The 26,773-nt window shown below is 48.2% G+C and overlaps 2 protein-coding genes across 3 annotated transcripts in view; one reads left to right on the top strand and one right to left on the bottom strand.

The window, feature by feature from the left end:
• The first annotated feature begins 1,695 nt into the window (after positions 1–1,695).
• LOC144150090 (uncharacterized) lies at positions 1,696–4,609 on the top strand. 2 transcript variants are annotated; one of them, XM_077681903.1, is made up of 3 exons: positions 1,696–2,004; positions 2,557–2,639; positions 3,062–4,609. In XM_077681903.1, the coding sequence occupies exons 1-3, from the start codon at positions 1,719–1,721 to the stop codon at positions 3,095–3,097; spliced, it is 405 nt and encodes a 134-aa protein (XP_077538029.1). In that variant the 5' UTR covers positions 1,696–1,718; the 3' UTR covers positions 3,098–4,609. The 2 variants fall into 2 exon arrangements, 1 of the variants encoding a protein (XP_077538029.1); XR_013318428.1 differs by having other exon boundaries at positions 1,776–2,008; positions 2,575–2,639.
• Positions 4,610–7,050: 2,441 nt separating this feature from the next.
• Positions 7,051–26,773, bottom strand: part of LOC144149635 (uncharacterized) — a 377,896-nt gene continuing 358,173 nt past the window's right edge. Inside the window, exons 11-13 of the mRNA XM_077681287.1 lie at positions 20,069–20,317; positions 14,507–15,380; positions 7,051–11,360 (exon numbers count right to left, since the gene is read on the bottom strand). Coding sequence (XP_077537413.1) covers positions 11,317–11,360; positions 14,507–15,380; positions 20,069–20,317 — 1,167 coding nt within the window. The 3' untranslated portion in view covers positions 7,051–11,316. The remainder of the gene's footprint in view (positions 11,361–14,506; positions 15,381–20,068; positions 20,318–26,773) is intronic.

Raw genomic sequence — 26,773 nt, 5'->3', positions numbered from 1 at the left:
GCTGCGTGTTCACTTTTCGTTTGTTTTTTGCCTTCAACGAACGGCTGATCATTCGGCGGACGCATTTTTTTGAAGAATACAGGGTAAGCAGTTCACAAGAAATACGAGGTGCCGTTGGAAGAGTTGATTGATTGATTTATTGATTGATTGATTGCAGGTTTTAACGCGCCGACGCAACGGAGACGATGAGGCACGCCGTAGTGGAGGGCTCCGGATTAATTTTGACCACCTGGAGATCCTTAACGTGCGCCGAAATCTCGTACACACGGGCTCGTTGGAAGAGTGTCGCATCTGATAAGGGTATCTGATTTCGGTTTATGCTAGATTCTGCAGTCTCCCTGTGTCATACGACGATGTTTCGAAGAAGGGTTTGGTCGCGGACGCGGATTACTCTATAAGCCCATCTTCGCGCTTCTCGTGGAGGATAAATGTAAGAGATGAATCTTATAGCGAGCGCTCACCTCGGGACAAGACGACCTAGCATTAAATTTGTCGCCGTGTGCTGACTCCGGAGTGTAATTTTGCATTATCCATCGTACTTCTTTGGTACAATGTTTGCGAAATTTATGCCGCATTGGCTTGTTCAGGGTACTGACCAATATCTGATATGTGATACTGTGATATTGGCAGGCGTAACTTGCGTGCTGTCAGGTATGAGTGCTCCGCTGGATTTTATAGTGCACAAAGTCGATTTACATCATAGTGTGTATGGCCGCAACATGACCATCGGAGGAAACACTGCTTACGGAGACACTGCCACTAAATTTCAGGGCAGCGGAATTGCAATCAGCTGCATGCAAATGCTGGCTTTGGGACGCCGGCCTGTGACACACGCCCGGCGCTCATATAGATCTCACTAAGATCGCGTCATAAACGTTTATACTCCCGTGAACACACCACGCTTGCAAACAGAGTGCCTGCTCCACGTTATTCGGTATTTCGAACGCGGACAAACGGTAAATCGCTGTCTTGAACGAGCCCCAAAAGCAACGGCGACAGGGGGGAGCGGGCCAGGGACTCCCGCGCCTGCTTTCGAAACGGGCCGCTAGGGGGATTTCAGTGGCGCCCCTACAGGCCGCGCTCGAGGCGTATAGCGAAGCATCGCATGTGCGCTTGTGCAGCGCTTGTGTGAAGCGACCTTGACTTGGAGCTAGATACAGTGTACAAACTAACGAAGTAAAGAAAGGCACATTCTTCCATTCACAAACGTGTCCTGGCTTCGTTTCAACTGAGCGAACGAATTGCGACGACCCGTCGGCGACCGGCGGACGAAGCGCTGGGCCGACTTACTCTGTCTGAAGGCCAGAGTAATCACTTGTGTCCCTTCAAGCGCCACCCTAAAAGTGGCCCATGGCTGTGATTAACGGGATTCGTTAGCCCTACTGTCGATACACCCCTCCCCGTGCTGCAGTGACACCCACGCAGCCCCCCTCGAGCAGTCGTTCCTTCTACGCCTCCGCTCACCCTACAGGCCGCGCCAATCGATGACTCCCGCGACATTCTTCGATGCCAAAATTTTCTTCGCCTTCTTTCATTACACAGCACCAGGACGCAAACTGGGCCTCCGGCGAGGCTCTCCAGCTTCCGCGTGCACATATGTTCCACGTTCGCGCAGGACTCGGCGGAACAGCGCGGCGCTGGCGGATACCCTGTATCTCAGGTGGGAACTTATGGCGTTTTCGGTTGGCCGCTCTGGTCCTCTGGCTCGGAGTCGCCAGATGCAGAGGCGGCTCGCAATCAGAGCGCGAGAGGCAGCGTACCAACCGAATGCATCGGCGACCATTTTCAAGCGCCACAAGGAAAATGCACGGTGCAGCACGGCGGCTGCAAATCCCGCGCTGGCTGCACGGGTAGCGCCACCGTGCAGCCAGCGCGAGAAGCCGCCGGTGTTTGTAAACATTCCTGCGCTGCATCGACGAATGGCGCCGCCCGTCTCGCACATGTCTCAACGCAGCGACATCCCACTGAGCCTAGCACAGTCCGTCTTTTTGACCATGTACGATGGTAAGTTAACGAAAGAAACTTGCGAAAGAACTTACTCTTTGCGAACCGCTCGAACTGTAAAGCAGCCCCTTCGCGCGTGTTGCTCAAGGAGTTGTTGAGTTAACCCCTGTATTGGCAACGTCGTTTTCACCCCCAGGCATGTTTTGCAAACATCTAATCGAGACTTTGTTATATTAGTAGTGGCCAACAATGTTAGCTCAAAATCAGCGTGCATTTGCTGTACACCAAGCAGCCGCCACGTTGTCATCTGCTGCTCCGCATGGTATTTAGCATTCCTTTAGCTTGCTAGAGCGGTTCATCCATTCCATATTCTGAATCCCGGCGTTTTCGTATGTGCGTACGCATTGAAGCTGCTGCATCGTTTAATCGGGGAAATAAATAGCTCCAGTTAGAATTCAACTTCGTCATATGCGCGATTGATCAAACCACCCTTTCAGTTGCCTTCATACGGATCGCTGAACGCGTCCTGTGCAGCAAATACGCTTTTGCATATGTATGATAACCCCTCGTGATATCTGTAAATGCGTCACTGAAATTCACTGTTTGCCTTAGGTGACGAACCAAGCATAGAGAACCAAGCCCCGTCTCGTGTGTGGCCACAGGCACTGCAGACAGCTTGGGTACTCCCTGCTCTGGTAAGCACGAGCCTCGCTGCAACGTTTTTTTTTTTTTTTTCCTGTTGTCACTGTGCTAGACTGTTTGCAAACAGGCGGGCCTTGACTTCAGCGTTTACTGCTTTTTCTTACTGCAGTGACAACAAAACTATCATTTCTTGGCCATTCAAAACACTGGTTTTCCTTGCTATTGCACAAAATCTGAAAATTTGTAGAAATTTCACCTGTATTTTTCCTTGCATTAGTTTGACCTTTACTTCAAAGTTAACTGCAGTCTTGCATGTACACTTTTCCTTTGCTTACTATTATGCTGCAGTGATCACAAAAAAAATTGCGGGGCCATTCGAAACGCTAGTTCTTCTTGGTAGTACACAAAATCTGTGAATTTGCAGAATGTCACTTGTGCTATAACCAAGCATTTATTTTTTTTCTGATGAAAACAGGACCATGGGAAGAAGGAGAAACAAGGCTTTTATTGATGCTATATGCTCGATACTCAAACAAGGTCGGCCCTATGAGAAAATTTCGTAGCAAGCTGCTTATGTACGAGCACATTTCCAAGGAAATACTCCAGTCAATCGGAATCTACCGAACTGCAACACAATGCGAGTCACGCTTCAAAACAATAGCTAAAAGGAAGAAAAATCAAGACACCAGCAACAGGACATCAGGCCAGACTCCCTGCCAGGTGTCGTACGAAGAGGAGTTTGCGCAGATTAGAGCAGCAGATGATAGCATTGAACCCGAAGTTCTTCGTGGTGTCCACTCAGTGACATTGAGTGCCTGCCTCCCGTTCGCGATCACGACCCGGACGGCGTGATTTCGCGAATGCCGTCGAGCCTTGTGCTCGCTGCTTTTGGAGCCCCCAAATAAACGGCTGTGCTTCGGCACTACTGTCTACCGTGTTCTCGTATTGCCTGCCGTGGGCTCGGGAGCCCGCGTAGTTTACACGCCGGGAGCTAGCGTGGTGGCCTACGCCGGAGTACTGGCTAGGTCGCCCCGAAGAACCCCACGATACTTCACATGGCAAGCCAAGCTGGGTGCCAGTGTTTACCAGATTTCTCCCCGAATAGACTTTTTCAGAATAGCGATCTGCACAATCGTGCACTGACGGTCGCCGTTCTCAACCGGTACTTGCTGGAAGCAAGCTCCACAAACACAGCTTCTGAACTACCGCTCGCTACTGCAGACTGGCAAATGCTGCACTAATATTGTTGGGCCTAGCTAGTGGAAGCTGTGATGTTGAGAACTTTCTCCCAAATGAGATATGTTTAACGATACGTTTAACCGTGGGACAAGTCTCAATGGAGACCGGCACGTTGTGCATGAAGATGATAATAGTATATGTAAACTAGGAGGAGCGAAAAATCAATGACCAGCTTTTCGTGAACAAAATGTTTCATTTCTTGGAAGTTATCAATGCTCTTTACTGTCATCATTACTGATCCATTTCAAGACAAATTCCAAACTATCGAGAGCATTTGCTAGAAAACCCTCATGTCCCCCCGATTACCAGCTTGTGATACCTTGAAAAATAATTGATGAAGGCTATTATTTGTAGATTTGACACGCAAAAAAATGAATTTTGGAATAGTTTTACAGAAAAAACCCAATTTCTCCCCGGCTATCAGTTTAAAAAATAGCACCCGATTTTTACCGCCCATTTTAAAAAAATATAGAACCCCAAAATGAACAACCCTAATATATATAGTATCGTTTTCCACGTCACATGCTCATTGTGAACAAGTTACGCGTAGGGGTGCCGAAACGACAGAATGTGTTTTTTGCTTAGTCTGTAACCTCCGTTTCATAGTTGAACGTGGTTACTGTTTTGAAGCTACAGTTGAACCTCGTTATAAGAGACAATTGCGTATAAGAGACACTATTTACCCACATGGTTGGCTGCCGATGTTTCCCATTAAATTGACCTCTTTTATAAAAGACATCGGATGTAAAAGATGGTTGGCTATAAAGGACAAGTTATCCTTGAATTTTGGTCAACCATCTCGCTTGTAACAGACATTTTAACTTCAGATGCAGTGCCGCCAGTCATTACCTGCAGTTTCTTCCGTTGTGGAAACAAAGGAAGGCGACAGATGCCCACAGTCGCTATTTATAACTTTGTGTTGCAGTCAGGTACGAGACGACGACGAGAAGCCCTGCCAATGGAAATGCAACTTACAGAAGTGGCTAAAGCTTACTGCCATGCATTGGAGTGCGTTTGCGCACGCAGGCTCTGGCTATTCATCAGGCTTGTGAACTCAACATCTACGATTCATCTTCTGCTAACACTGAAGGGAGAGAAATTTTGTAGAATATGTTGTAAAACAGTGTAAATAGAGTCATGAAGCAATTAAACAGATTCAGAATTATGTATTTCATAAATCATGAAGGCCAAACTTAAATTACAATGAATCTTTTGCAACATGCTGTAGCGTTTTTTTGAGCTTATTTTAGTCGTATGATGCCCACACTGAACTATAGGGGTTGATCAGTTAGTGAAAACATGGTTCCCTGATCATCAGACACATCTTATATAAGAGACAGAAGCTGCTCCTCGGTAGGTGTCTCTTATGAAGGGCTTTAACTGTATGCGGCAATTTGACTTGTATGGAAAGAAATTGCACTATTTGTGTGTTCCGGTCAGTATTTAGCATTGCCATTTCATTTTTACATGACTGTATACAACTACTGTTGTCGGGAAATAAAATTTGCTCTCTTTACAATTTCAAACTGTTTTATAATAATACGTTGCAACTCATTTGATACAGGTATATACTACCAAGATTCCGCCATTTCACATAAGATGCTTAGTAAAAGGTCACTTCTGGATAAAGCATCCCATGCAACCTTCCTGCTGATCTCCTGCAAAGATGGCTAACGCAGCTGTTTTTGAGCAACCACGGATAGCAGCCATAAATCATGTAAAATGCAGCACTTGCCCGATTCTGGAAGAAAATAAAATAAAGTTCGCGTGCAGCTGATGTCAGCGCGTATTACACGGAACCCCAGTTAAACATGAACAAGGTCCCAGCCCTCAACTTTCAGAGGTTTTCGACATGTCGAGCTTGAACTTGTCGCTGCGCGTGTTGGGTGTCTCAATGAAGCGAAAAGCCACTTATTGAGCTAATTAACCACTCGCTGGTAAAGTAATCTTACCTGAGCAGCCTATGTGTGGATGATTGAAGGCAATTCTTCTGTCTCCTCCGGCAGCAGACGATATGCACCCCGAGGCATGCGTACTCTGCCAAGATTTTTAAAAATGTCAAATATATGGTCAAATATATGCACACTTGTGCTTCTCGACGTACATCCAAGAGCAAAAGTTTACGGACCACAAAAGCAGCAATTTTGAGTTAGTTCTCTGCCACACAGCAGCCCGGAGTACTATGTGCAGTAGTTTCCATTATTTCAGTAATTATACGACATCTCGCATGCATTCATTAGTTTGTCAGGCTGCTACAGGAAGAGAAAAAACCTAAAATTGCCATTTCCCTGGTCCGTAAACTTTTGATTGTGGCTGTACATGAGCAATACTGCACACTGCCTTCCCTCAGTGTCTTGGCAGCGCTGACTTGCTGCTAAAATAAGAACACTGCACGAGCTCTTTAATGACATTTCTTTAACGCACGAGCTTCTTTTAACGACAAAGAACAGAAAATTACGTGCAACTGCTCAATCTCACCCGCACTGCGTCTTGCAAGCACCAAACGACAGTCAAACAACACGCATGCAGCAAAAAGACAGTACGCCCATCTTTCACCGTAACACGACAGTTGGATTTATTGAACAGTTATATACATTCATAGATGTTCAATGCAACAGTAACAGCCTTTAATAAACACTGATGTAATGTTCAACAACAACACCTACACAAATACACGCTCCGTCCGAATGGCCGAGGGAGAGGACGATCTCCTATAGTTTCAACTATACAAAATAAAGGCTCTTCTTCCCCCAAGTTTCTCCCGCACTGGGTTTGGTGGAGACACAGCTACGTGGAAGCGATACAGTGCTCATTGTACATGGCGCTGGGCTGCTACTTGTCACGTAAAAATAGTAGACTTTCAATCTCTCTCTCTCTCTCTCTCCTTTCCAATCTCTCGCCACAGATGTCCAAGCCTATGTACATTTTCTCTGTGCTCTGCACAGCTGAAACCTGCACTGTTGAAAGAAACTGACCTGTGCTGGATGGCCGAAAATGCGCTGTTGAGAATTTTCGAGGAGGAAAAAAACAAGGGAGTGATGCAGACGTAAAAGTGACGAGATCTTACATCAGACAACAAAGGTTTTACAAACGCAAAGTGAGAGAGAAATGAAAAAAATAAAAAAATAAGAGCACTGCAATTGTTCGTGCTTTTGAAACTCGGCTCAGGGTTTGTTGAATTTGTTTCCACTAGAAACAAGAAAAGTGTACGTAGCTGCTTTTAACAACACTGGACAAGTTACGGAGACTTTGACGTAATAAAACGGGAGCTCGCCGACAACTCGCAGTATTTGACACTGAGACGATTTCGGGTCTGACTTGTATGCGGTGCGTGGCTGACTGATGAATTGTAGTCTTCAAAAAAAAAAAAAGAGGAGCCAGTGATTAGCTAAGACGTTCATCTCAAAACGGAACAAACTGGAACGAAATTCTAACTCAGCCATACAATAGTAAACTAACTACACATTTGAAACACATACGCAGGCTTACAAGGACGCTACACTCTTTTGATTCCAAGCCCTTGCGGGTTTCTATCAAGAATTATTTCCAGCATTCTGGAAGCGCGACCATGACCGTAGTCGCAAAGTCAATTCCAGCCGCACCGTCCACACGATCAACTTCATTATCGCTCACTCGAAAGTACTAAATGAAGATGGAAGTACACCGATGTGGAAAATGTATAAAAAAAAATGGATGACGTACACGAGATCAGGGCTAATATGGCAACAGCGGACACAGGAAGCTCCTAGATATTCTTCAAAGCGGCGTGCTTCGGAGACACCCAAAGAATCCTACATGCGCAGAGCTACATCTATCACAAGGCGTACACACTATTATTATCACAAGCCCTAAACACGTTGTCCGTGGACTATGAGACATTGAAAAGAAAAAAGAGCCCCACTGCAATGGTAGAGGGGCAAGGCGCGGCTATTTACAGAGAGGTTACAACAACGCAACTACACCTGTTTTTCCCAGCCGCTACAGCGAACAAGCTGGATAAAACAACATGCCGTCGCAAAACCGATTTTTTTATCGGGACGAGAACCCAAAACGACAGCGAGGTTCCCTCCCAGATCTCAAACTTGTTCCTCTGACTTTCTGGGTATTTGTTCTGCAGTTCACATCCCCCCGAAGTGGTGGGGGTCTGGAAAGTCGGCTGGAAATTGGGCCGTCCTCAGTGAGTACATGTCAGGGAAAAGTGGGCGTAACTACCGCCAGCAGCGTATTCAGCTGGAACGGAGGAATTGAAAAGTTGCGAGAGCAGGTAAGCTCTCAAACAGGGTAGCAACACATAACTGCCGCCTTCAGCAAGCGTGCGCGGCACAATAGGTTGTTGAGCCTGCCTTACGAGTGGTGGCGCGTGACTCGCGCGAGAGGTCCTCGATATCAACACTTCCGCACATTTCTCGGGCATTTCCTGTGGACCTGTGAGTTCCTGTCACACGAATGCCTCCCAAACGAGCTGCGAAAGATAACAGTTTTTTGTAACGGGTCGCTCGGAGCGAAGCACTGCAAGCAACGAAAGGTGCGAGCCCTTATAGAGTCTCAAGCCCATCTCATTTTCTTCAGCAACACTGTCGGCCCAGTCCTGCACGCATTTCTGTCTCATTTCCTAATTCTTGCACCCCCTTTGAGCTCTGACCTTAACGAAATGTATATTCTTTGTCGGAAAGACGTATGCGGGTAAACGGAAACTCAGCGAAGCTTCAGGCCCACTCTACGTAGCCATGTGCTTCACTCTAGCTGACACATGCCTTTGATGGGGTCAGTTATCAGCTGCATATATACAATCATATTCTGACTGAAAACCTTCTCCTGTGAAACAGTTTCTGGAAAAGGCATAAGGGATAACTTGCGCTAACAGACAGAGATGTCGAAGTAGGACACAAATCGGAGAAGAAACACTCTGCAAGGCCTAATCAGGCTGAAGATTTTTTACATTTGTAAGGTTAACAGTGGTCGATAACTCTTCAGCGAGAGGGGCTGACAGGTGATGGGGATGACAACATGTGGTTTGAAACTGTTTTAGAACACCACCTATAGGGACTGTGGAGGCTAACAGGTTTGACAAACACTGCTTCACATACAGACAGCACCATTCTTCTGTGATGTTAGACTGCTCTTGATGAACATTGTGTGAGTGACCCAACAGATAACAGTGCTTGGTTTACAACTTCAAAGCTGCAACAGACGCTTAGTGAAGGTGTTGGTATACTTGCACCATCGACGACTTTTGACTCATGGCTCTATCTCACAGTTACGAACTTGGCCAGCCAAGTAACTTCACAAAAGCTGCGTAACTAACACCAGCTTTGTCATCCGGTTCAGTAAAACGAACCCGGCGAAACCGCCAGTAAAAACGCAGCCACGATTAGCGAGTGTCTCACAGAACGGTCTCAACTGTTGCAACTGAAAAGCAACACCCAGCGAAAAATGCGCAGGTTTTTTTCACTCTCGAGGAGCCTTTTTTTCACTGCTATGCATGCTTTGCCACAACAAGGGTTATTCGGCAAAGTGGAAAGCTTCACAACTGACAAAGCAGAACGCATTCCACAAGGCTGTGAAGAAACAACAGTGTCAGTGGTTTGGGAAATGCATTAACACTTCAACGGGATATAACAAACCTCCGCAATGACAAAGAAACACAGACAGGAGGACCTTGCCTCTGTCCGTGCCTGCGCCCCCCTTTATCTTCATTCGTCGTCATTTTTTGACTGGCATCAAGGCTTCAGAGTGACAATCAACTGTATCTGGCGTGCTTTTCTCAGACCAAACTTTCAAGCCTACGTTATTGCTGGCTGTGAAGAGCAAGGGAACTTAGAGAACATCTGAGCATATCTGATATGTGACCAGCCATGACAAGCCCGTTAGGAACCTTTCTTTAATTCACATGTCACGGAGACTTATTCCAAGCCGATCTGTGACGACCAGCATGACAATCGGCACATTCGAATACGAAGTTATAACGCGCAGTAATGTTGCCCACAAGTTTGCTGTTAGGCGCGCTGCTGCAGCGAGAAGTTGACAAAAAGAAACGGGCTATAGCTATTCACAGCAACAACAAAACAACAATGGCATCGTGCAATGTACATGAAAAATGCAGCACCCTTCATCTCGGAGGCACCTACGATGGTAAAAAAAGATGTAGAGGGGTTCAGCTTTTGCTCTTAATGCGGTCTCCGTGTTTTTTTTTACACATCGTGAAGGCATAGCAGGAAAATAAAAAACGAAGGTCAGCTTCACTGCGCTGAGAAAAGCAACACAGTTTGACGTGCAGTGTGATTCGGGATGCCATGTACAGTACTTATGAGAGAATGTGATGACAAGAAATGAGGTCTGCATGATTTTTGAGATGGAAAATCTGGTGGGACAGACACATGCTTACCTAACACATTTTTCATTTGGTACAGCATGTAGATTTGATGAATTATTAAAAATAAAGCTCAAAATTTGTGTGCCTGCTCTTGAAAGTCTCGAAAATTGTGAAGTTGGGGGTTTTAAAACAAAAAAACAAAGAAAAATTGTTACAGGTTGGAGAGGCAATGATGAAGGCATAGAGAATTGATGGAAAAATGAATACATAAATGTTTTTGTTAAAGGTGAGCGCCCGTTTTCTTTCTTGCGCCTTACACGGGTTTTAATTTTCCTGATGCTCAGCGAAAAACTGATTGTTCGAAATGTCAACCTGGTAACAACTACAAGAAACAAGAGAAGTGAATCACAGTTCTCCCACTTGTTCATCGTGTCTTCTGACATCTCGCTCGTCATCTCGTTTTGCCCCCCCCCCCAATGACAATTGACTCAGAAAATGGCCAACACTGACGACCCACATGCACGTTAGCAACATTCTCTTTGTTGACGTTCCCAACAAACTTTTTCGAGCTAAGCGAATCCAACATTTCAGCAACGCATTCTGCACAATGACAATGACGAGAGCACAGAACACACTCATTGCCCTGACAAAAAACCACAATTTCTCGCTCGAACGACTCAAAAAACCGAATGAATATGGGTTGCCAACAGCTGCTTTCCAAAGCGTGCATTACATAAGGACGCGTGTTAACCTTAAAACGATATCGAAAGGAATCCCGCATGACAAATATTCATTGAGAGTTCAGTTGCTTGGCAACGTGTGAATGCGATACGAGAAAAAGAAAAACATTTTCGCCTGCCGTACAAAATGACAATGCATGCCGAAGCACCTGAGGAGGCATGGAAGCACACAAGCTACACATTGGTGCACGCTTCACAGCAAGCCAATAAAAACAAACAAACAAACAAACAAACAAACAAGAGCGGTCAACCAAATAAAACACGCAATAACTTAAAAGGGAAGTTAAAAACGCCTCTCCCAGAGTCCTTAGGAACCTTAGACCAACGGGGTCGCAGACGGACGCCGCCATCTGCCGCAAAAATATCCAGCGTCCGTCAGGGTCATCCCGTGGCCTCTGTCCGACCTCACTCTCCCTCGAAAGGTCGCGGAGGAGGCATTCATTCCGGCGGGTACTTAAAGTCCACGGAAGGCTCTGGAAAAGCTGCAACGGGACGAGGACAGGACATTTAGGGGACGATGCACGGCAACAGCAAGCAAGCACGCACCAAACACAGTTCAGAGGACAAAAACGCACTGTGCAGGACATGGAGCTGTGTGCATACCGACAAGCAGAGGGTTCGACGAAAGTTAATCTTGTCGGAAGCGAACATTACAAAAAAGAATGACAGACACCGATCAAATGAAACTTTTCTAAAGCATCTAAACACAAAAGCATCCATTTTTAAATTTTTTTCAAGTTTTATAAGTTTATTTCGTCGGTGTCTGTCATTCTTAATTGTAACAGTTGACATTCTCTGGTGGGCACAAAGCAAGTATTGTTGGTTACCAAGTTAACGATGCGAACGCTGGGTGCCATTTCTTGTCGACATAATATGTATTATACTACGCTAGTGAGTGATTACAAGCATTTCATTACAGTTTTCATAGTGTCCATAGCAACGGACAAAGTCATTCTAAAGATAGCTAAAGAAGGTCAACTGAGGGCAGTAACATTCTACTCCTAGAAGTTTTTTGGTTGACCGTGTCCTTTCCATATACTACCTGACCAGCATCACTAATATACGCCTGGATACCTCAACACCACGCACTAACGCAAACAAAGACAGGAGGACACACGATGCGATAGTAGCACACACTGCAGACTGACACAAAGCAACGCCTTCAAGTTAAGGAGAAAGCCTCCACATGAACTTTCTTCACAAAGTAGCCAGCACGCTTCATTTCACTACAGTGAGCAAGCTCCTATTTAATCGCAGCCCTCGACAACAGATGAAAGTCTTTTGTCGATATAACCACGATGATGAAGTGCAGAGGCTGTCTGCTCACCTGAGAGGTGTTACTGACAGTACGAAGGTTTGTTGGGCCACTGTATAACATTAATTGGTGAGTTTTGACATTTTTTTTTAATTTCCGGCTGCGCCCTGAACGCAAACAAACATTAAATGTATAAATACTCTTCTTCACCTGATGACCTTACCACCATGCAGTGGCTTCCTTCAAGTCAAGCCTTCTTGAAGTTAACTATGCGTGTGAAAACCAGTACACTCCACCAGACCATAATAAAGGGGCCAGATCAGAGCAAAACTCATAAAATACAAAACACATTTACCATTACAACTAACTCATGGACTTATCTGTTACAAAGAACCCATTAATAAGTACCAAGTAAAGCTAGCTGTTCTGCACTGACAAGCCAATTATCTCTTCACCCCCCCCATACACACATGGCTATCATCTGAATTCTGGCAATAACAGTCAAGGTGTTCGCAAGGAAATATTTGCATACGTATTGCAGATGTAAGTATGTTGGCATAGTTGGGGGTTTAGCAATCCCCCAGTTCCGGCCTTTACGTTAATAAGTGCACAAAAAATTCCCGGGCCATCTGGAGAGGGGCAAAGCATGCAGTGTATAAGTGTACTCTTGGCGCCTTGGCGTTTTTGCCAACAGAGATGAAACCTTTGGGGGGTAGACGTATACACTGCAGCTTTGCCGTAAAACTCTCGTCTTTGAAGCACGAAGCTCTCTAGCGCGAGGTGTAAAGGGGTGTCCCGGTGTTTTAGAACCGTGACTACATGAGCCGAACGACGATTAGAATGACGACGACAGGAAATGCCAACAGCCCCAGCCCCTAAGGGGCTTTGTCCCTAAAACATGAGTGTCAATGTAAAAGACATAATGAGACATGTCAATGTGCCAGTGACTCCAGCAGGCGAGCGCGAAAAGGGACAGCGAGAGTAAGGTGGATGTTGACATGTGAGATACTGCAAAAGTGATTCTCTCTTCTGCATAAAAACTGCTTGTACTTTCTTTGCCATTATTGGAGCTTGGCCTTCCCTCACAGTTTTCAGAGCGAAAAGCAGTTAACTGTGCGAATTTAGTAAGAAAAAGCCCTACACAAGTGACTGCGAAAACTTTTAGTTGCACTCTGATAAAAAAAAACGAAGTTCCGATATGAGGAAGCCTCAAGAACAGATCGAAACTTCCCAAGGAGTGAGAGTGCCAGGCACACTTGTTTTGACGCAGTGGACGAATGAGATCCTTTGTTCTTGTTTTTTTGCTTCATAACCTGAGATTCAAATCATGCAGGTAGCGGGTGGTTTGAACAATATGCGAGGCCATTGTTGATCAAGTGCAAGTTCACAGTGCAACTCGGATAAGAATGCCAAACTTTCTTTCCTTGATTAAAACAGCTAGTACCATCTCAAAGCCAGAAAACGAAAAAGAATTCGTACTGCCCAAAACAGCAAGAAGTTGCTACATGCTAGCATCAATAGCATATAATTAAAAACGAGCTGGACTCGTTACCATATACAGCATCTTACCCCTGCACACAGCACTTTTTTGTACACCCTATCATTTGGGAAGTGTGTCTCGCTGATTTAAGCAACTGAGCTCGAAACTAACATGGAGAGATGAACATTTCACATAGGTAGCCTTCATTTCAAACCGGTGTGAGTCAGCTTACTGTGCATTCGTGACCATAGCAAATCAAGTACACTCTCTGAAAACTTTGTACACTGGAAAAAAAAAAAAAAAAAAAGGGTATGGTTGCAGGCAACAGTGCAGAGCAGAATGGAGCATCGACGCACTCAGTGCAACCTAGTGCAATTGAATAAGCTTCACTTCGGAGTAACAGCACTTGAGGCCATTTTGGTGTCTTGAGTGCACAGCGATGAGACCGATAGGTACAGTGCAGGCTGTTTGGTGCACTGCTGCCGACTTCATCTCAAATTCAACAGAAAGGACTTCGAGACTTCAACTCGATTGTGCACTGTAAAGTAGGTAAAGTGATAGCATTTGATATCGTGATGTCATTGTTGTGACCTGAATGTGAACATCCTGGAATGGCATGTGCCCTCAACTGACTTTGTACTTTGCACCAAGACTGCATGGAGGGGAGTGCCGCCACTCTGAACATTCCCTCACGCGTTCACCCACCGCACTGTGGCCATAAACACTGAGCGAAACAGTGACCCAAATCGCAGAGGTGAGCAAATGCCCCAGTATGCTGCCAATGGCAAACTGAAGGAGACAGTCTTCGAGTTTGAGGCGGTCAAAAACAGCCCCCTCCTCCAACCACCGTCAGAGCCACGACTCAAGCAGCGTCATCAGGTAGCGGCACTCACCCCAGCCTTCCAGCAGCCGCGTCGGCGACAGCGGCACTGTGCTCCGCAAGTCCAGGCTCTCGAGCCTCTTGCAGAGCTTTAGTGTCGACAGCTTCTTCCGCGCAGCGGCGGCGTTCGCCACGGGCATCGCGGGCGTGCTCATGCGGCGGTCGCTGCGGCCGTTGATGAGGCCGCGGCCCCCTTCGCCCGTCGTCCCCTCGGGAAGCTGGAAGCTGATCTTGCGGCGTCGCTCAGAAGGCGCTCCCGTCGTCGTGCCGTTCCTCGTCGGCGCAACCGCCGGTGACGATACGGAGGGGTACACGAACCACGTAGGACTTGTCCTTCCGGGCATCGACAGGGGCGGCGCTGAAAGCGAGTCCTTCGCCTCCTCATCCTCCTCCTCTTCCTCCTCTTGCCCTCCTCTCTCGTCTGCCTCCCGCTCCTGAAATCCATCCGCATCGCCGCTTCCCCGACGGGCCATTACGATGCTGACGGGCTTTGAGACGGCGTGCCCCACAAAGTCTTCCTCTTCGTCCTCTTCCTCGTCCTCAAACTCGTTCTCGCCGTAGGTGCCGCCGTTCTCGCGCTCGTGCGACTCCCCTCCCGCCGGCCCGGTGTCTGTGATGCCGTCAGTCGCCGGCTTGGAGACGTCGACGGGCGTGACGGTGAAACGGGACGGGATGGTGGCGGGAGCGCTGTTGGAGCGCTCGAGGTTCGCGGAGTCGGCGTTGGGGAGCTGCGCGGCGTTGGGCGGAAGGGGCCCGTTCTCGCCGTCTGTCTCGAGGCAGACTCGGGAAACGCGGAAGCGGCTCCCACCAGGGCTGGAAGGTGGCGCTGCGTTGCCACCCGTCACCGCGTTCACCGAGAGGCTCGTCGTGAGCGGTGGCCGCGTTGCCTGCAAACAAAGCGAGAAGAGTGAAGGGTGGTGCATTCACTCGGAGTTGCACTTACTCAGAGTCATGGAGTAAGAACAAAGCATTAGGGGAAACACCGCTTGCTAGGGCAGCCAGATAACGTCGCAAGCGCTTGGCCTACGATAAGGTGACAGTCACTGTAAAATAAACCGTGCAACCGTTGTGATTGGCATTTCACTACGTAGCCCCAGAATGAATTGCAGCTAGTTATTTTGTCTATCAGGTTCTCCTACCGTCTCCTTTGTTGTCGCAGCTATGAAGCTTTGTAGTCCGCGTTGGTTTTCATTGTGATGCTGTCCAGTTGCTCGCCTGTGCTTGCCGCAGTGGGAGTTTGCCCTCCTATATATATTGTTGCTCCGTGCTCAAAGTAACATTCAAAGTGAATAGATATGAGCAATTTTTTCTTGTTTGAAGTCTTAAATTAGGTGCAGTGGAACAATGCAAGGCGACGGCTGTTTATGTGAGACTAACGTGAATTTGCACCACTCACTGGCTCACATGAATGCTCTTTGTAAAGGATATTGCTTCCCAGCAAGAATTTTTATCACAAGAAAAAGCCAACTTTACACATGTAATGCAAAAAGGGCAAGCTGCGGTCATTTGTGCTGTGAGAACTGTATTTATATGATTTTGACAAACCTTATTCACATAAGGCAAGAATTGCCTGTTGTTGTTAATTTTTCATTCCCTTCCATTAAAGGGGCCCTGAAACACCCCCTGCCAATGCTGCAGAATACATGGGGTTCCACAAAACAGCTCCAGATATCTGCTCCCGCTGGAATTTTGCTATGGTAATATACATATCAACAGTGTTATTGCATATCTAATGAGCACCTGTTTCTTCAATTGTTGAGAACTAAAATTAAGTGCAAAAAAAGGGGTGACAAATTTCACCGTGTTGCTTTTTTTCCCTCCTCATAAATGTTAACAGGGACAATATTAGGCTGACGATCACACGCAGAATTGTGACTGTCTGATATTTCCACAAAGTAGTGCAATTACAGGACTTCACTATCACCATTCAGAAGGCCATTCCTGCATACATCGCCACCAAGTCAAGCTAGAAGTTGGCAAAGCAATCAAGCTGATGTGGGGTGATAAAAAAATTGGCCCATCTCCCCGCGAGGGGGACTCGAGTAAATGCGTCGCATAGGGGGTGGGTGTATTGCATTAACGTTTAGTGTTTGGGGAGTTGGTGGTAGTGAATGCGTTGTATCAGCAGCTTCTTGACGTAGTTTGAATGAGTCAAGGATATAAGGCGCGTTCGTAGCCTCCCATTCTGTGTCGGCTTTGTGGCGCAGTGGGTAGAGCACCATGTACATTGCGTTCCGCCCGCAGGGTCGAGGGATCGAAACCAGGCGCCGGATAGTATTTTTTTTTAAGTGCGAATGCACTTCTTAAGCGAGCCTGAATCGTCCGCCGCCGTAGTCCGCATAGCAACAGCTCCGGGTGCGCGCGCTCCTCGTCTTCCCTAGCAACGGGGGGAGATGGGCGCGCGCTGCCTGGCTGCTGACATGGCACATACCCACGTGGGGGATTGGCCAGGAATCGGGCGTGAGAAGGGCTAATGCACCCGCTTAAAGGAGTACTGACACGAAATTTCAAAGCTGAGATCCGCTCTAGCAACAAGTACAACGACAACACAAATAGGTGTCTGTGAGTAAATGCATCTTTCTTTCTTTGTAGTTGTGTGTGTGTGTGTGTGTGTGTGATCTCTCTTTCGCGAACATTACCGAACCGCGCAAATTCAACTCGTGCATTCGCACTTTCACATTCTTCCCCTCGGGGAAATGCGGGGAATTTTTTTTATATAGTGTAGGGGGAGGGGAGCGGACAACGACGGTGCGGACTACGACGGACGTCAACGCGGGTGACATCGTGAGTTACTGAAATGCTCTGCATTTAAAAACATCGCGACTAGTACAGCTTGAATTCAAATCAAATCCGTTATGTGCATGTTAGTTTTAGCTTCCCCAAGGGTTGATGCATGCACTTTTAACTCCCCACTCCTCCCATGCACCCAGCTTCATCTTCTCCTCTCACGTGCACCTCTGTCTTTTCCCATCGAGTCACGTGATCAGAGGGCAAGAAGTTAGACTCTGAAAGTTTCTTGTGTTGCCTCTGATGCTGTAAGTGAGGCTTTACGTGACACTCGAACACACGTATACACTAAGTGACACTTGGCTCAGAGACTCGCAACCACATACCTCAATATTTTACGAGCTTATTTACCACACCCAAAACGTACTTCAAGGACTTTTTAATCTGAAAAGCAAGGGGCAATGAAGCAAAGCCAGCACAGAAAATCAGAACTTGTCTCTCCCCCCATCCCCTTCACGCATCTCAATTACGAAAAATGTCCTGAGATCCCTGTCTACTCACTCTAGCAATCGGCCACTTTCAAAAATGTGCATCGAACTCTCGTGCTGGATTAGAGATCATTTTTCTGTGGAGTCAACGATCCAACGAAAATGCACACAGTTGGGATGGCACGTGACAAGAAGTGAAACAAAAGCACTCACAACTCTGCAACAACAACAACAAAAAAGAAAATACAGCGCCGCTCCACTCTGTGAAGCAGGATGACCAGCAAATCCGCGGTGCTGAGTCTCAACATAGGCGACAATATGCTTTGACCAGGTCGTATAGTCCAAGGGGTGCACAAAGCAAAACACGTTTGTTTGAAATTTGCGAGTGAGCATACTTTCTGGCTAATTACCTGAATGAAACTTTGACGAACTTGAGTTTTACCCCAGTAGAAAAACATGGCACTGTCCGTTTCCCTCCGGTAAAAGCCCATGTATTGGTAGCAGACGGGAATTCCACAATATTAATAAATTCACTGGGGACAGCGTAATTTTAAAAATTAAATAAAACTCGACGTAATGTTAAGAGTCGTCCTAGCGGCTAATTGTCATGAAATTTATATATAATTTATATAATTTTCATATATCGTAGCGCAGACTCGTGTACAGCAAATGTAGAGCGAGCCTTCCTTCCACAACGTATCGTTCATGCTCGCCACGTACTTCTGAAGAAGTGACTCCTCGTGGTCTGTGATTCTGGTTCTAGTACTGTGTTTTTTGCGCCATGTTTTTCAGGTTAGCAAAGTGCGTGCTTTGGAGTTACGAGGTGTCGTCGTGTAGTCGTTGCCTGTGATTGCGGTTCAGCCACTCTACCGCAAGAATTCTGAAAGTACAGCCTCACAGCAGTTCAGCACAACATGTCGAATGTCATAAAAGTGCTGTTTGGAAGCATTTCATCAAAAATTCACCCCAACAAGCAACATGCATAAGCTGAAGTACTGTAGAAGCTTGTTAATTCAAACTTTAGCAATTCGAATTTATGGATAGTTTGAACTGTACGATACATTCTGGCTATGCTCCATAGATGTCTACGTTTAAGCAGCCTGTTAATTCGAACACAAGTACCGCATTTGCACGATTTTAATGCACACCCTTTTTTGCTAAAAGTAGCCTTAAAATCTGCGTGCACGTTAAAATCTGCGTGCGCGCTCAGAACCGAAATCAGCTTTCCATGTTCCTGGATTTAGGTTTAGTGCCAGCAGGAGCTGGATAAGCAAGTTCATGAAGCACGAGGGATTTTTTCCTGCCACAGTTGCGTGCATCAAATAAAACGCCTCGTGCCAGGTGCGTGATGCCATATATGTCTTTTACATCTTCGTGATAGAATCGGCGTCAAATCGGCTTCGAATTTTCTCGAGTAATCTTGTCTGCACGTTATAATCAGGGCGCGTTATAATCGTGCAAATATGGTAGGTTCCGCCATGGATAATTTGAACTACGAGTCACGGTGCCATTAGCTTGGTGCCTGGAACACGGTCAGAGAAACACACCCGCTGCCTACACACGATGCTCTGTTGCCTCCAGAAAATAAAGAAAAATAGAGAGAAAAGGTAAAATCAATATAAAACCCTCATGGTGTGTTTCAGATCGTCCGCAGTTACAAATACCAAGAAACTGCTGAGCGCATGCATGTGAGCATGGGCCTCGCGGCGACTGCCCGGCAGTTAACAAAACCAAAAAAGCGCCCTGCGCTCCTGTGTGTGTGCATCGCGATCACCGCCCAGTGTTCCCTGCGCACGTTCGCCAAGCCAAGCATATCCACTTAGAGAGATTAATTGAGATTGGGAAAAAAAAACAAAAAAACACCTCCAACATTTGCCGCGATTGTGGTAACACTTGTTCAGAACGACAAAGACACGTCATACCGTATACGCCCCTCCAAGGTGATGTTCAATGATTATCACTTCCGAAAAAATGAAGGACGTTCACACTTATAGCAACACTGATGGAGTAAAGGTTGTTTCGGCGGCGAAGAAGAAGCAAATCGGCAGCAATTCTCGACTCAAACCTGTGTGACTGTCGTGAAGATTGCATACAGCTTAGCTACCTTCAAGTCTTACGTGTTAGTGTGAGCTTCCAGCAGTTTTTTTATTAGGTTGTGTTAATAAGCCATACATTTGCCATACATTTGTATGGCAAAGTCCAGTTTTTGTCCCCGAGGTGACGTTACCAGTACTCTTTCCCTTCAGCTTTGACAAAGCAGTGAGGCTCGTGCCGCCTGGATTCTGAAGCCAAGTTTCTGGATTCTGGATTCTGAAGTTTCTCAACTTATGTGTATTGAAGAACTCTGCTGGTCAGCTCACCTGCGTGGTGGCGGCCACGTCGGCCGTGATAACGGTGCCATTGGGCAGGCCCGTCGCGGCGGGTCCGTCCAGGACGGTGGCCGGTGCCAGGGGCCCCGAGAAGCCGTTGCAGATGCTGGGCACAGAGGCGAGGCGGAGGACCCTCTTGTTGCGGCGGCACTGCTCGCCGATCTCCAGGAGGAGCCTCCGCTGCTCCCCCGCCTGCTCCTCCTCCTCCTCACTCCCGCCCTCTGGCCGGCTGCCAGCATCCTGCATGGAGAGAGGGAGAGAGAGGCCATCTGCAGTTGAGCCAAGACAAGTCAAGACCAACAAACTCTTAGTGCATGTCCCAGTCATTTCAGGGGACAGCTATGCGATCAGAGCAGTTGACAACTTCAGTCTCAAATTTGAATCTGAAAGTCGACATTTCGAATTCCAATTTTATGAGGACGGAAGGGCCAATCAATAGAGTAGTGAGCTGGGCAAGTTGGTATGGCGTCATTCGGGGCAACAGCGTGAAAAAAAACGTGGACGAAGGGAACGGACAGGACGAGCACTGACCCAAATTCGTCTACGTCTTTTTTCGCGCTGTTGCCCAGAATGGGTCAATCAATATTCAAGCAAAGTCACGTCAAGAATGCCCAATTTTCAGTGCACGCCTCAACCATTTCAGTGGGCAGTTATGTAGGTAGATAGGAAGAGAGTAGATGTCTTGAGCCCAACTCCAGTTTTCAGGAATATGGCAGGATACATAATTCCATCTATATAGTCAAGTTGCGCCGAGTCAAGGCCAAAAAAATTAGTGCCCTTCCACTCTGTGAAGAAGGATGACCTGCGAAGCTGGACACAGTCCACAGAGTGCATGAAACTTAACACATTTGTTTGTAATTTGCGACTGAGCATAATACTTTCTAGCCAATCAGCTGACTGAAACTTGGAGGACCTGAGCTTTATTCTAGCAGACAGACATGGAGCTGTCTGTTTTCCTCTCGCGTTGTAGGCATCTACTGTTTGTGTAATGCCTGTGCTACACGGCACCCTTCAATGGACAGCTGAATGCCAGGTTACAAGTTCGTCCTATGTATTCCACAATGGCGCACTCAATAGACAATTGGTTCGAAGGCCTTGTGTTTGTGCTTGTCTCGTCTGCCCTTCATCCTGTTCATTGCACTGCTTCCTACTCTCAAAGTCATAAAAACACTTTATTGGTGAAACTGCCTTACTTTCACATGAAATAGTCCTGTATCTGCTTCCACTTGAACAACCTCTCTGCCCGAGACAGTACGCAGTTCTCCACATTGTCTAGAGGGTTGAAGCAACTGACGCCGCAATCTTTCACAATCAAGAAGCGCTGGACTAGTGCGAGTGCAGCAATCACTTCGGAGGTTGTAGGCAAAGAATCGTCGTTGCTTTCCTCGTTGCGCCCGCTTTCACTTGTGGTCAGTACAATGTCAGCAATGTAGTCTTCCAAACTCTCCCCCGCGGTCTTGACACCCTCATCCACACACACAAACTCGCTGGCTGTTGTTCCACCAAGGGCATCCGGAAATTCCAACAGCTCGCTCCACACTTTGGCAACACCGGCGGTAGCTCTGTTGCACTCGTGATTTTCAGCCATCACCGGCACGGTAAAGCTGTCAGATTTGAAGCGATTTGAAGAGGTTTCTTTAGCAACGTCCTCCCAGAGCCTACTTTGACAAAAGTGTTCTCGGGAATCTCGTGCGTGGCGGGGACATTTGACTTCTCGCCAAGTTTGACTCGATTACGATTGCCAGCTTCATGATGAAAGGCAAATTTGGCCACTTTGCGCTAGCTAGAGCCACTAAATAAGCCTTTATTTAGAGACACTAGCGCTAGCCACCACAGCTACACTTTCGAAAAACTCCAAAAAGCATGAACGACGCAAACAATGAACGAAAAAAAGCATGGCGGGAGGGCCGGGATCATTTTTAACACGAAAGTGTTGTATGCCGGGGTCCGCCAAGAACTGACTGACGTCATATCCGTCACGGAGATGACATCACCAGAAAAACTTCGACAGACACGGCTGCGCCGGGATTTGAACCACGAACTGTTTCACCGCAACGGGAGGTACGAAACGCGCTCCCGACCGCGCTATGAACAGATGCGCAAGCAGGGCGACAAACGCGTCTTATATCCTTCCCTTCAGATGCTGCTGCCGTAAGGAGAGGCGAAGCGAAGTAGTGCATCATGACGCTAATGAGCGCCGACAGTTGGCACCTTGATGCGAGCGCCTACGTGTACGGAAGATGCACGGCATGACCTGCAGAGAAGCCTGTAAGGCAACAACCACGGAGTAAGATCGACGCTGACTTGCGAATATCGCCCTTGTGGCACGGTTCACTTCTCCTTTCGCTGCAGCAGACCGTGTGTTCCCAAAACGATTCGCTAACAATCCGTTTGGTTTCGTTTGCACGGACAGTTTGCGAGCGGTTTCAGTCGGATTTATGCGATGCTCCGGGGCGTGCAATCCAATGTCCAACGTTGATGCGTATAACGGTGCCATACGGACGAAATATAAATAGCGATGTGCAAGTTCATATTGACGCACAATAAGCATTCAACTGCTCCTGTGAAGCCACATTTCACTATTGTGTTTTACCAGTTCCTATAGAAGAGGAATCAACCACATTTTTTTTTTTTTTTGCAAGGGTGAGTGTTGACGGCTCACCCTATGTGGCACGATGGTGCAGTTACAATAGGGAGAGCGAGGTGAGGGAGGGGAAAGAAGCACCTGTTGCCCATGAGCGGCCAAGATAAGGCACTTTAGAGGGGCCATGCGGACAGAACACAAGTTTGGTTCATTTGAAACATTGCCTGGTTAGAATCATACTGACACAACTTTTAAAGCACACTTTGCTAACATAACCACATGATTAGGAAAAAAGGGAATGGCCATGCGACCCACTAGCTCATTCCCCGCAACAGAACCTATGATGTCATATGAGCTCAGCTGTGCAATTGGCTAAAGCCGGCAAAAGCAAGCACAAATTAGGCAAGGCTGATAAGTTTGCCGAACGAGTTATTTGCGCTTAAAGAAGAGCAGCAGTTAGTGTTTGTAAGCCATCCCGGATGGCTCTAAGCTCGGCCAGCATAGATGGCAAGGCATGGCGTGTTTTGTAGAAGCAAGTTTGAGAGGCTTCTGGGTGGAGGGGGGGGGGGGACATATATTGTACTGTTGTGGTTGTAGTGTGTCGCGTCTCGACTAGATGGCGCCACGGCGACCATCATCATCAGTGGATTCTAGGTGCGCAAATAAAGCGAGCTCCCCGCCGGGGCGGGTTATGTTCCTGCTGGTAGCATCGTGTCTGTACGTGTCTCTCAGGGCTGCGTGCTCTGCCGGGGCGGTCCCTCGGCGTACCCGCTCGGCCACCCTCAACATGGTGTCAGAAGTGGCTTTAGTTCTTCGGTTCAACGCTCGTCCGTAGTTCAACGGTTCAACCAGTTCAACCCCGTACGCCCGTCACGAGACAGCCGCCGCCGCCCCCGCCATGACTACCCCTGCCATCGCCGCCGCCGCCGCGCCACAGCTGACTCAGCTACGCCCACCACCGCCCTTCGACTTCGACAACCCCGGCTCTTGGACTACGTGGCTGCTCCAATATGAGGATTACACTTTCGCCATGGGCCACTACACAGCACCGCCGGAGGTTCAGGTGCGTTCTATGCTCTACTGTATGGGTCCACAAGCCCGCGTCGTACTCGCAACCACGCCGCTGGGTGACTCCGAGCTCAAAGACGTTGCCGCCGTCAAAAAAGCGTTTACCGACCATTTCATTCATCCGCCCAACGAGCTGTACGAAACGGCCCGCTTTCACCGCCGTGCTCAAGAACCGGGCGAAACTGCCGATGCCTTCTACACGGCTCTCCGCTCGATGGTAAAGCGTAAAGCGCTGCAACTACGCGTCGCCGGAAGTCGAGGAAAGGCTCGTCCGCGACCGCTTCGTGGTCGGTTTGCTCGACCGTAACCTCTCGGATAAACTGTGCCGAAGTCCGAAGCTCACCTTGCAAGAGGCACTTACGCAGGTCCGTCAACACGAAGACGCAGAAAACGAGCGCCGGGCACGCGACTCGGCCGACTCGTCACCGCTTGCCGTCGACGCCGCCGCGCGTGTTCGTAACGCGAAAGGAAAGCCTGGGTCACCAGACAGGCCCAACCAGAGAGGGTGCTTTTTCTGCGGACGTTCTTCGCACGAGCGTGCAGACTGTCCGGCTCGACAAGCAACTTGCAATTTCTGCAGCAAGAAAGGGCATTTCGAAACTGTCTGCATGAAGAAAAGAAGCAACTCCAAGCGCACTCGGTCTTCAGCAAGCTCCGTTGAGCTTCACGCGGTGGCAGAGAACCGCCCCAACGCCAAGTTCATCGAAGTACTCGTGAACGGCTCCCCACTGTCGTTCAAGGTGGACTCGGGAGCCGAAGTTTCGGTCGTACCAAGCTCATTTTCCGGAGTTCCGCCAAAACTTCAAGTTCCAGAAGGCGAGCTCAAAGGTCCCGGTAATCACACGTTGCCTGTCTTGGGTACATACCAAGCCACACTCACGTGGAAAGGCAAGTCCGTGGAGCAGAAACTGTATGTTCTGGAATCCAAAACAGTTCCCTTGTTAGGCTTCCCTGCAATTCAGGCCCTGGGGGTATGCAAGTTCCTTGACCATGTCTCAGGCTCACAGGAGTCGTCCGGAGAGCTGCTCTTAGACCCTGGCCTTTTCGAGGGACTGGGGACATTGCCTGACGCCTACACAATCCGTTTGAAACCCGGGGCGACGCCCTTCTCACTAAGTGCCCCGAGACGTCTTCCTTTACCTCTCCATGAGCCCATCAAGAAAAAACTGGACAAGATGGAATCGGAAGGAGTGATCCGCCGCGTCGATGCTCCGACAGAGTGGTGTGCTGGACTGGTAGCTGTGCCAAAAGGTGATGGTGATTACAGGATCTGCGTAGATCTCTCTCAGCTTAACAAAGCCGTCCTTCGCGAACGCCACATGCTACCGACGGTGGAACAATGCCTAGGCTTGCTTGGAGAGGCCAAGTTTTTTTCTAAGCTGGATGCTAAGTCAAGTTTTCATCAAGTCATGCTGTCTCCACAGTCACAGCTGTACACAACGTTCATTACCCCGTTTGGTCGCTATTGCTTTCTGCGGCTGCCATTCGGCATCACATCGGCACCCGAGTATTTCCAGAAGCAAATGTCTCGGATACTAGAAGGCCAGACCGGCGTAGTGAACATGATTGATGACATCCTTGTCTTTGGCAAGACTCGTAAAGAGCATGACCAGCGCCTCCAGCAGGTCCTCGCACGGCTCTCCAAGGCAGGCATCACGCTCAACCGAGACAAATGTTCCTTCGGCACCAACAGTGTCAAGTTTCTAGGAGTCGTAGTGAGTGCCCACGGTATTTCACCCGACCCTGACAAGGTGGCAGCCATCAAGCGTCTGCCTGCTCCCGAAGACCTCTCTGGCGTTCGTCGTCTACTGGGACTCGTGAATCATGTGGGACGTTTCTTGCCGAATGTTTCGGACGTCACCGCACCTATTCGTGCCCTGCTTCAGAAGAACTCTGAATGGACATGGGGCCCATCGCAGCAGTCTGCTTTCGGGAAGCTAAAAGAACTGCTGTGCTCTGAACGGTGCGTTGCAACTTACAACACCCAGTACAAGACAACGGTTTCAGCAGATGCAAGCTCCTTTGGCCTGGGGGCCGTGCTTCTGCAAGAGCAACCATCCGGAGAGCGTCGAGCAGTTGCCTTCGCTTCAAGGTCTCTCACGTCGGCAGAAAAAAGATACAGCCAAACCGAAAAAGAAGCATTGGCAGCCAGCTGGGCTGTGCAGAGGTTCGACCAGTATGTCCGTGGTCTGGACTTCATCCTGGAGACCGACCATCAGCCTCTCGTTACACTTTTAGGCAACATGGAAATCGACCTCTTGCCACCTAGAATCCAGCGCTTCCGTCTGAAGCTCATGAGCTACCAGTACAAGGTACTCTATGTACCCGGCAAACTCTTGGCTACAGCTGATACGCTCTCTCGAGCTCCTGTGGATGCACCTTCGTCGCAGCAGGCCGACCAGGTCGAACTCTACGTGCAAGAACTCGTCCGCTCCCTTCCAGGTCTTGTCTCCACACGGTGGGACGACCTGCGCCAAGCCCAAGCATCTGACGGCGAGTGTGACCTTCTCGTGGAGTACTGTACTAAGGGTTGGCCCAGACAGTCTCGGTTGCCACTTCATCTGAAAAAGTATTGGCAACACAGGGGAGACCTCACTGTGTGTGATGGTTTGCTCCTGAAGAACACTCGCATTGTCATCCCCACCTCTCTTCAGCGGTACATGCTGGAACTGCTCCATGAAGGCCATCAAGGGATCAACCGCTGCAAGGCAGTGGCACGAGAGTCGGTATGGTGGCCTGACATCAACAGCCAAATTGAACACACCGTCTCCAGCTGCCCCAAGTGTGCTGAGACTCGGGTCCAACGTCCAGAACCCATGATGGCTACTGTCACACCAAGTCTTCCGTGGGAGGAGGTGGGCGCCGACCTCTTCCACCTGAACGGCAGGGACTACATTCTTCTGTTTGACTACAGGTCCAGATTCCCCGAGGTCATCAGCCTTGGGTCAACATCAGCAGCAGCAGTAATCACAGCAATCAAGAGCGTTTTCGCCCGCCATGGTATCCCCAAGTTACTGCGCACAGACAATGGTCCTCAGTTTGCG

The sequence above is a fragment of the Haemaphysalis longicornis genome, unplaced genomic scaffold, assembly GCF_048455015.1.
Source record: "Haemaphysalis longicornis isolate Haplotype H1 unplaced genomic scaffold, Haemaphysalis longicornis Haplotype H1 scaffold_8, whole genome shotgun sequence".
NCBI lineage: Eukaryota > Metazoa > Arthropoda > Arachnida > Ixodida > Ixodidae > Haemaphysalis > Haemaphysalis longicornis.
This window is presented reverse-complemented; position numbering and strand designations above follow the sequence as displayed.

Bases quoted from the DNA above. Each gene is read 5' to 3' on its own strand.
- LOC144150090 (XM_077681903.1), top strand. From the start codon at position 1,719: ATGCAGAGGCGGCTCGCAATCAGAGCGCGAGAGGCAGCGTACCAACCG. The intron at 2,005-2,556 runs GTAAGTTAACGA...TGTTTGCCTTAG, and splicing joins CTTTTTGACCATGTACGATG to GTGACGAACCAAGCATAGAG. The intron at 2,640-3,061 runs GTAAGCACGAGC...TGATGAAAACAG, and splicing joins CTTGGGTACTCCCTGCTCTG to GACCATGGGAAGAAGGAGAA.